This window comes from Vicia villosa, unplaced genomic scaffold (assembly GCF_029867415.1).
Source record: "Vicia villosa cultivar HV-30 ecotype Madison, WI unplaced genomic scaffold, Vvil1.0 ctg.000580F_1_1, whole genome shotgun sequence".
Classification (NCBI taxonomy): Eukaryota; Viridiplantae; Streptophyta; class Magnoliopsida; order Fabales; family Fabaceae; genus Vicia; species Vicia villosa.
The window spans coordinates 155900-165140 of NW_026705265.1; the positions used below are offsets into that span (position 1 = coordinate 155900).

General features: G+C 36.4%; 3 protein-coding genes across 3 annotated transcripts; 2 read left to right on the forward strand and 1 right to left on the reverse strand.

The window, feature by feature from the left end:
* The first annotated feature begins 1355 nt into the window (after positions 1-1355).
* On the forward strand, positions 1356-5018 carry LOC131629569 (uncharacterized). The gene is made up of 8 exons (XM_058900347.1): positions 1356-1854; positions 1941-2382; positions 2468-3384; positions 3435-3809; positions 3942-4020; positions 4078-4207; positions 4290-4677; positions 4780-5018. Exons 1-8 carry the CDS (start codon positions 1356-1358, stop codon positions 5016-5018), a joined length of 3069 nt encoding a protein of 1022 aa, XP_058756330.1.
* On the forward strand, positions 4605-6616 carry LOC131629570 (uncharacterized). The gene is made up of 3 exons (XM_058900348.1): positions 4605-4677; positions 4780-5955; positions 6039-6616. The coding sequence occupies exons 2-3, from the start codon at positions 5199-5201 to the stop codon at positions 6614-6616; spliced, it is 1335 nt and encodes a 444-aa protein (XP_058756331.1). The 5' UTR covers positions 4605-4677; positions 4780-5198.
* Positions 6617-8238: 1622 nt separating this feature from the next.
* Positions 8239-8791, reverse strand: LOC131629564 (uncharacterized). Its single transcript, XM_058900343.1, has 2 exons — positions 8707-8791; positions 8239-8618 (listed from the first exon to the last, which is right to left on the reverse strand). Exons 1-2 carry the CDS (start codon positions 8788-8790, stop codon positions 8361-8363), a joined length of 342 nt encoding a protein of 113 aa, XP_058756326.1. The 5' UTR covers position 8791; the 3' UTR covers positions 8239-8360.
* Positions 8792-9241: the final 450 nt, after the last annotated feature.

A 9241-nucleotide genomic window follows, 5' to 3' on the forward strand; every position in this document is an offset into this window, starting at 1 on the left:
TTCCTTAGGGAAATGCTGCATACAAGAAATAAGGTAACTATTAACGATATATACTATTTACATTTTCAATAACATGCTGCAAATATTCAAATATCTCCTTACCATTACATTCTGCTGTGTAGATTTAGCATTTGTAACATGGGTGTTCCAGAAAAAAATTTGAGCCCCTGTAGAACTGTCTACAGTAATGTCTGTACCGACCTTTGCTTTTTTCACCACTTTACCCTTTTGTTTCTTACCCTCTTTTGATCCACTTGGTTCACCAACTTCAGAAACTTTGATTTCATTTGTGTCAATGTCTGTTGATTCCTCTTTTATCTTCCTGCATTGGGATTGCTTTTAACCATTGCGCTATTTTGTGCGACAACATCAACATTCGTCACAACACGATCAGCAGTGACATTGCGCTGTTTATTCCTGCGTTTTCTTTCCACCTTAGGATCGTACCCTGTTTCCTTTACCAAATCTTCTATGATTTCCATTGCCTGATCATCGCTGTTCCAACATCAAATATGGATTAAAAACAAACCGCATATGAAGCATTCTTTACTAAGCAATAGTCATATGCCGAGCAACGACGGGATATGAAATCCAACAATAAAAACCAACAATAGTCATTCAGTCACATTTGATTTCTTGACAAATACCACACATAATACAACATTGCGCTATATTGATACTACACCCATCACTAAATGTTGTTAAGTGTTATTACCACACTACCATATTTTGTATACCGGTATACCCTATTTTCTACCGCAAAGCAATGGTGAAATAAAATTATCTACTCATACCTGAAATCATTTTCATCATCAGAGGGAATACGCACAGAAGGACCACCGTGTGAAGATGCCATTGTCGGAACCCTAACCGCAGGCAGTTGCAATGCTAAACTTCTATTCAGTGCAATAGGAAACAAGTACTTGGTACATGCAGAAAGTGGGTTAACTGTTCTGTTTCTATTTACTTATAATATTAGTTTTGACTTATAGTCTTTTTAAAAGAGTAACACATCCATCAAATAAAATATTATAAATAACCTGTATAGATTAAATTAAATACATTTAACACACACAACAGTTATAAGGGAGGGATAAGTAGTAATTTAAATCTATAACCATCATTCTATTCATATTCAGTTCCAATTTCATATATATTCAAGTATGAAAGAAAAATTAAAATCAATACTGCATTCATGACATTTGAACCCACCAATTCCCCTTCAATTAGAAACTGTAAACTTTTAGTATTCAAAATCATGAAGTAGCATGCTATACATCTCATATTGTGTGCATAAATCTATACAAATCAATCTTATTTGTAGTATTATTATTCATCCTACTTTTGTGTTTGTGATGGAAACAGATGTTGTTAAAAACACTGCTCCTCAAACATCCATTGCAAGAAAGAGGAGAAAGCTTATTCTTAAAGCAAAGAGGGATTATCGAAACCGTGTCAGATCAAGCAACCTCACTTCCCATTTAAATCATAATTTTACATCTTCTGTAACATATGAAACCACTATTGAAACGACTATGGCTAGAAAGAGAAGGAAAATAATCTTGGATAACAGAAAAAGATTGAGAAATCTGTTCAATACTGAAGTTAGTAGGGTTCAAAATACGAACAACATTGTTAGTCAAAGTCAGAACATGGATCATGCATCTACTTCAAATTATAATATGTCAAGTCAGTCCATGGATCATCCATCTACCTCAAATCATAATGTGTCTGTTGAATCTCATTATGAAGACAATGATGACTCCAACTCTGACAATAATTTAAATTCTTCTAATAGTTCCGGCTCTGACGAAGATTCAGACCCGGCACAATTACAGGAGGCCCATCTTCAAGGTATTTCCATATCATACACTGATAACCAAATGATGTACACTTCTTCTGTTAATAGACATATTCAGTATTGTGGTTTCTTATTTCAGAATATTACGATATTGGCGACCAAAGTTATGAATGCGCACACTGCCAAGCATGTATGTGGTACCAAGAAAAAGTGAATAGACACAAAATTACAGCAACTCCTCGCTTTTATCGTTGTTGCCGTGGAGGAAAAATTGTTCTTCCGTTCCTTGAGCAACCTCCACAGGTGTTGCAAGATCTTCTATTTAATAACACATATTCAGATAGTAAAAACTACCAGGCTAACATACGAACATACAACGCAATGTTCTCATTCACTTCCCCTGGAATGAAGTTCGACACAACATATTCTAAAAGAGGTGGACCCCCTACTTTGAGACTGCAGGGTCAGACCTGTCATCGAATTGGTACACTGCTGCCAGAAACAGGGCAACCTCCGCAATATGCTCAATTATACATCTATGACACGGACAATGAAGTTGAACACAGAATAAAATGTTTCAAGTAAGCATGCTCAGACATAATTACACAATTGTTTTATAAAAATATTATGTTAAACTATTTATTCATGGCTGCGAAAAATAAACAGGGACAACAAAGGCATCGAGCGACCGGTTGTCAAAAAGCTCAAGATGATGTTAGATCAGCACAATGTTCATGCTAAAGCTTTTAGAATGGCAAGGGATGTTTTAAGGACAAATTCTTTCACAGATTTAAAACTCAGGCTTATTTCTGATAGATCCGAAGATGGCCGTGTTTACAACAAACCTACTGTCTCAGAAGTGGCTGCACTCATTGTGGGAGACATTGATTCTGCTGATAAAAGGGACATCTTAATTCAGCGCCGCAATGGTGGTTTGCAACGAATAGATGAGTTTCACCCAACATATTTGGCTTATCAGTATCCTCTTATATTTCCTTATGGGGAAGATGGTTACAGGAAAAATATAATGCACAGATATCACCATGAAACTGAGGTCACTAAGAGAAACCGTCAAAGCATTAAGGATTGGTTTTCTTACCGGTTACAACAACGTCGCAAAGAGGCAAAAACACTACTTTACTCAAGACGCATATTTCAACAATTCTTAGTCGACGGCTATGCTATGATGGAATCCGAACGACTGAATTGGTTGAGAGATAATCAGTTGAAATTAAGAGTGGGCAAATATAATAATTTGGCCGCTCAAACTGATTGCGATACAAGAAATGAACACCAAAAGCGAGGAAAACGAGTTGTTCTGCCATCAACATTTGTTGGTAGCAAGAGATATATGGATCAACTATATTTTGACGGTATGGCCATTTCAAGTCAATTGGGATTCCCTGATTTATTTGTTACTTTTACCTGCAACCCAAATTGGCCTGAAATTAAAAGAGCATTGTCAGGCACAGGTCTACAACCCCATGATAGGCCAGATATCATTTCAAAAGTTTTCAAAATAAAGTTTGATACCCTCATGGATGATATTACAAAACACCATGTCGTGGGAAAAGTGATTGCATGTAAGTTGTTTCATTTAATTATACTACTTTTCAATCATGTGTCTGTGTAGTACCAAAATATTACATCGAACTAACTTTCAATTTAATAGATATGTACACCATCGAATTCCAAAAGCGCGGATTGCCACATGCTCACATCTTGATATTCCTACACCCTAAGAGCAAATACCCAACACCATCTGACATAGACAAGATCATTTCTGCTGAAATTCCCGACCCGACTGTTCATCCCAATTTATACAAATTGGTTAGGGCACATATGATGCATGGACCCTGTGGGCTTGCTCGCGTGACCTCACAATGTATGAAGAATGGACGATGTTCTAAATACTACCCCAAAAAGTTTATTGAAGACACTATTGTTGATGCAGAGGGATATCCGCTGTATAGGAGAAGATCAAAAACCTTCACTATTGAAAAAAATGGTATCACCTTGGACAACAGACATGTGGTTCCATATAATACCAGATTTCTTATGAAATACCAGGCACATATAAACATGGAATGGTGTAATCAGAGTACTTCCATAAAATATCTTTTCAAATATATCAATAAAGGCTATGACAGAATAACAGCAGCAGTTTCAACAAATAGCAATCAACCTGTTGACGAGATCCAACAATATCTCGACTGCAGGTATGTCTCACCCAGTGAAGCATGCTGGCGCATTTACTCTTACAATATTCATGGCAGAAAACCAGCTGTGGAACGTATGTTCTATCATTTGGTTGGGGAGAAACCTATATACTATACAGATTATGCACGCATGGAAAATGTGCTGGAAACTGCAAGTGTGACTGAATCAATGTTTACTGCATGGCTGGTAGCAAATGCTAAATATGAAGAGGCACAAACATTAACTTATGGTCAGTTTGTCTCAAAGTTTGTTTACCACAAAAAAAAAGAGAGAATGGAAACCACGGAAAAAAGGCTTCACCATTGGACGTCTCATATGGGTTCCGCCAACAACTGGTGAACTGTTTTACCTGCGCATGATGTTGACGGTGGCAAAAGGACCAACAACATATGAGGAAATCAGGACCGTGGATAACATTCAGTATGATACATTCAGAGATGCATGCTTTGCAATGGGATTTCTTGAAGACGACAAAGAATACATAGCTGCTATAAAGGAGGCAAGTCATTGGGGGACTGGTCATTTTCTTCGAAAACTGTTTGCTATCATGCTTTTGTCTGGTGCTGTTAATCGCCCTGCACATGTTTGGGAACAAACTTGGCTCCTATTATCTGATGGTGTCTTACATACACAAAGAGCATTGGCTGCTAATCCAGGTTTGTTAGACATAATAAAATAGCAAACAAAACAATTTGTTAATAACAACCTACAGATGACTTACCAACAGTATTATAACTCAATTTCTCATATCAATGCAGAATTGGACCTCACACAAGAAGAGTTACAAAATTTGACTTTAATAGAAATTGAGAAACTGCTTCAGGCAAATAGAAGGACACTAAAGGATTTTAGTCCTATTCCATATCCGGATGCTTATGTTCTTGAACAGTTGGGAAACAGGCTCATATATGATGAGCGTAATTATGATACAGCATCAATGAACTCAGAATTTGAAAATCTGTTTGCTGCTCTTACAGGTAACTATTGCGTCAATTAAATTCATTTTATTTTACGCTTTGAAATTCTATGAATCAATTATTCTAACACCGTTCTACAATCAATATTATGTTCCTAAGATGAGCAAAGAAGTATTTATGAAAAAATCATCCACGCTGTGGAGTCTCAAAAACCTGCGGTTTTCTTCCTTCATGGTTATGGTGGTACCGGAAAAACATATATGTGGAGAACACTCGCAGCTGCATTAAGATCAAAACACGATATATGTTTAACTGTTGCAACTAGCGGTATAGCATCATTGTTACTTCCAGGAGGTAGAACTGCACATTCAAAGTTCAGGATACCGGTACCAACTATGGACAATTCTACTTGCAAGGTTGAATTCAACGATGATGTCGCAGACATGTTACGACAGACAAAGCTTATAATATGGGATGAGGCACCAATGGCGCATAAGTATGCAATAGAATCGCTTGACAGAACTTTGAAAGATGTTATGAGTGCAGACAAAAATTCAACTGATGTATTCGGTGGAAAGGTTGTTGTTTTCGGGGGCGATTTCAGACAGATTTTACCTGTCGTCCCCAGAGGCAGTCGTTCCGATATTGTACACTGTGCCATAAATGCATCTTACATATGGCATTCAGTTGAGGTATTAACATTGACAAGAAACATGCGGCTACGAACAGGATCAACACAGACTGACAAAAATGAGATAGCACAGTTTTCAGATTGGCTTTTAAGAATAGGAGAGGGCCGAATATCTGAGCCTAATGACGGCACCGCCGAAATCAACATACCACCTGATATTCTGATAACAGAATTTGATGATCCAATCGTGGCCATTGTCAATAGCACATACCCTGATTTCATAAATAATTTCCAATGTGTTGATTACCTTAAAAGTCGAGCAATACTTGCCTCTACACTGCAGATTGTTGATCAGATCAATGACCATATACTTAGCTTGATGCCAGGTTAAGCAACAAAAATATATAATTTAATGGATTATATTAATCTAATTTTTGCTTTTACTAATTCTGTTTGGTCAACAATGTAGGAGAGATTCGTGACTACTACAGCGCAAATTCAGTTGACAAGTCTGAGATTCATGACCCAGCAGTAGTTGATATCCTCACACCAGAATTTCTAAGTTCCCTCCGAACATCAGGATTGCCAAACCATCACTTAAAACTAAAGGTTGGGACACCTATAATGCTCATGAGAAATATAGATCAGGCTGAAGGTTTATGTAACGGCACAAGGCTGTGTATAACAAAGATGGCAGCCCATGTACTGGAGGCTTCAATAATGGGTGGTAAAGGTTTGGGAAATTTGGTTTACATACCTCGAATGGACATGTCACCATCCCAATCACCATGGCCATTCAAACTGAATAGGAGACAGTTCCCTATTATAGTTTCCTATTCTATGACAATTAACAAATCACAGGGACAGTCATTGGATAACGTTGGTTTGTACTTACCGAAAGATGTATTCACACATGGCCAGATTTATGTCGCATTGTCAAGAGTAACAACAAAAAAGGGAATCAAAATACTGATACATGATGAAGAAAAGAAATTCAGGGAGAAAACTACAAATGTTGTGTATAAAGAAGTTTTTAACAATGTCTAAGTTTTTAGAATTGATCTGAGTAAATCTGTAACAGCGGTAATCTATATTAATAACAGCATATTAGTATTGCAAGTAACTGCTGTAATATATATTACTAACAGCATATTAGCAATGTAAGTAACAGAAATAATATATATATATATATAGCATAACATCTAAATACCAAAATCTTATATATTAATATAAAGGTGGACCTAAGTCCACCAGAAAATTACAAAAAGTTAAACACTTAGATACTTATAACAAACTTTGACATCATTGTTAATATTTCAACATTGTTACAAGTATCTCCTTGCTGATGGGATCCTTAACGCTGAAGCCCATAGAGTCTCCATCAAGCAGGCACCTTTCCTTGGCAAATTTGTACCAACCACGCCCTAAGAACATCTGACCCTTTTCGGTATGATGAACTTCACATTCATACCTGACTTCCCTTTCCCAGTCAACCAAATCTACAAACCTTGCTCCATGGAGCCAGCGACTTGCCACAACATGCTCAGGAATTTCCTGCAATATTGATATAAAACAACATTAGATAATCCCATTAACTGTTAGGGAAAGACAATAAGCTTAAAACGAATAATAACTTACAAGAAGACATGACTGAGCCATCTTCCCGTTGGACACATCTTGCTTCCAGATACAATATTGTAACTTAGCAGGCTGTTCTACATGGCAACTAAAATCATCAACAACAGGTTCATGGCATCTGGAACATTATACAAACAGACAACATGGTCAATAAATAAATGTGTTATCAAAAATTCTAAATTAAAACATAAAATGTATACTCAACATAAGCTAATTCAAACATACACAGAGTTATCAGAGGTGACAGCTTTCCCCACAGCCATTTGGTTGACCGAGTTTTCTTCACCTGCATGCAACCATATATAACTTTTAAATACAATATGTAACAGAGCAAACTTTCAAATGATGTGTTTACCTTTACCTCTCACTGCTTGATCAACTCTTCCTTCCATCTTTTCAGAAATTTGCAGCTTACACTGTTGATTGCAGAGTAATGATGAATGCTTCAGTGTTTAGTGCTATCAAACTATCTGCACATTACTTATATAACACTCTAAATGGACTCTTCACATACCTGCTACTTTTCCACCGTCCAATAGAAATCAATGCAATTGTTCAATTAGTCTTCTTTGCATTTACATCACTTCAAAATAGTTTTCGTTTTATTTATATGCCTCACGAAAAACAATAACTGCCCATAACCCAATTGATCTTTCACATCCCAATATAATATAACACATTACAACTATTTTATAACCATTTAATATTATCGTACTACTCTTTAACATATACTATTAAATTGAATTTTCAACTATTCATATGTCCATTGTTGTGTGTTTACCTATTAGATTTAATAGCCTACCATTTACATGAGCCATACCCCAACTTATACCAACAATAATGAAATTAGGTTCCCTATTCTGATCAAGTTTGATAGATATCCTGTTCAATACTTATAATAAACAATACTTAATTTTAAAACAGAATGGTAATCAATTTTGCATAAAAACCATGGCAGATTTGGCTCATTCCATGAAACTTACAACCAAAATTGATAATATTTAATTTAAAACCATACATAGTGCCATAATTGTTAATCTTGGTTCACATCCACCATTACAAAAAAAAACAAAACCATAAATCCCATACAAACCAAACTGCTAAAAAACGGCCCTATACATCCACCACAAACATTGCCTAACCAACAGCTCTATCAACGATCACCACTGCGCTCCACTGTTACCATAATATCTAACACCGGCGGGTAATAAATCACAAAGTGCACTTTATCACCTACTTTCAGTTCCGCTGCCCTTACATAGTCAAACCATTCTCCATACAAATATGTTTCATTTTTTTTTGGCCTCTTCTTCACATTGCACTCATATGGGTACCCGTTGTCCACATCATTGAGGGTAATCTCTGACATTCCAGCAAGCCCACATTTCTCTACTATTTCTGCAGGAATATACTGCACTCATTGACATACAATATCAGTTACATTACATCTCTGTATAACACCAGTGTGCCAACAACTATAGACTTTGAACACTGCTTACCATAACATTTGAGCAAAACTTCTTTACATCATGAACTTCACGAGTCCAGTACGCTTCTTCGAACTCTTCCTGTACAGGACTCATTTCCCTGAAATTAAGACCACATTTACAGCACAATGCAAACACAACAGCATCAATATACGTATAACGATAATATATTCCCTATCACTTATAAATAAACTTTACCTCTCACTATCAGAAGATATCATTATGTATTCAATTCCATCTCCATCATCCCTTCAACACAATAACATACAAACTATTTATTAAACTAAGTTGTAACTCATTATTCCGGAAACACATTCAATTTTGTAGAGGTTAAATGGAATTCAATACAAAAAACAAAATTAAACTATAAGATTACCCTTTATTTTCAACAATCCTGGCAGCCTCTACAGAAACTTTACCGGCATCGTCGACACGATTCAATCTTTCATGTTGTTTCTTCCATTCCTCCATAACATCATCATTCTCCTGTGACCCACTCAGTATCCTCTCAACTGTGAGCCGCTTCCATGGAGTTTGCAACTCCAAC

Excerpts from the sequence above, each read along its gene's own strand:
- LOC131629569 (XM_058900347.1), top strand. The coding sequence starts at position 1,356 with ATGGAAACAGATGTTGTTAAAAACACTGCTCCTCAAACATCCATTGCA. Across the intron at positions 2,383-2,467 it reads CACAGAATAAAATGTTTCAA|GGACAACAAAGGCATCGAGC; the intron begins GTAAGCATGCTC and ends AAAAATAAACAG. Across the intron at positions 4,021-4,077 it reads CAACAATATCTCGACTGCAG|AAAACCAGCTGTGGAACGTA; the intron begins GTATGTCTCACC and ends TATTCATGGCAG.
- LOC131629570 (XM_058900348.1), top strand. The coding sequence starts at position 5,199 with ATGTGGAGAACACTCGCAGCTGCATTAAGATCAAAACACGATATATGT. Across the intron at positions 5,956-6,038 it reads TATACTTAGCTTGATGCCAG|GAGAGATTCGTGACTACTAC; the intron begins GTTAAGCAACAA and ends TCAACAATGTAG.
- LOC131629564 (XM_058900343.1), bottom strand. The coding sequence starts at position 8,790 with ATGAGTCCTGTACAGGAAGAGTTCGAAGAAGCGTACTGGACTCGTGAA. Across the intron at positions 8,619-8,706 it reads AGTTTTGCTCAAATGTTATG|TATATTCCTGCAGAAATAGT; the intron begins GTAAGCAGTGTT and ends CAATGAGTGCAG.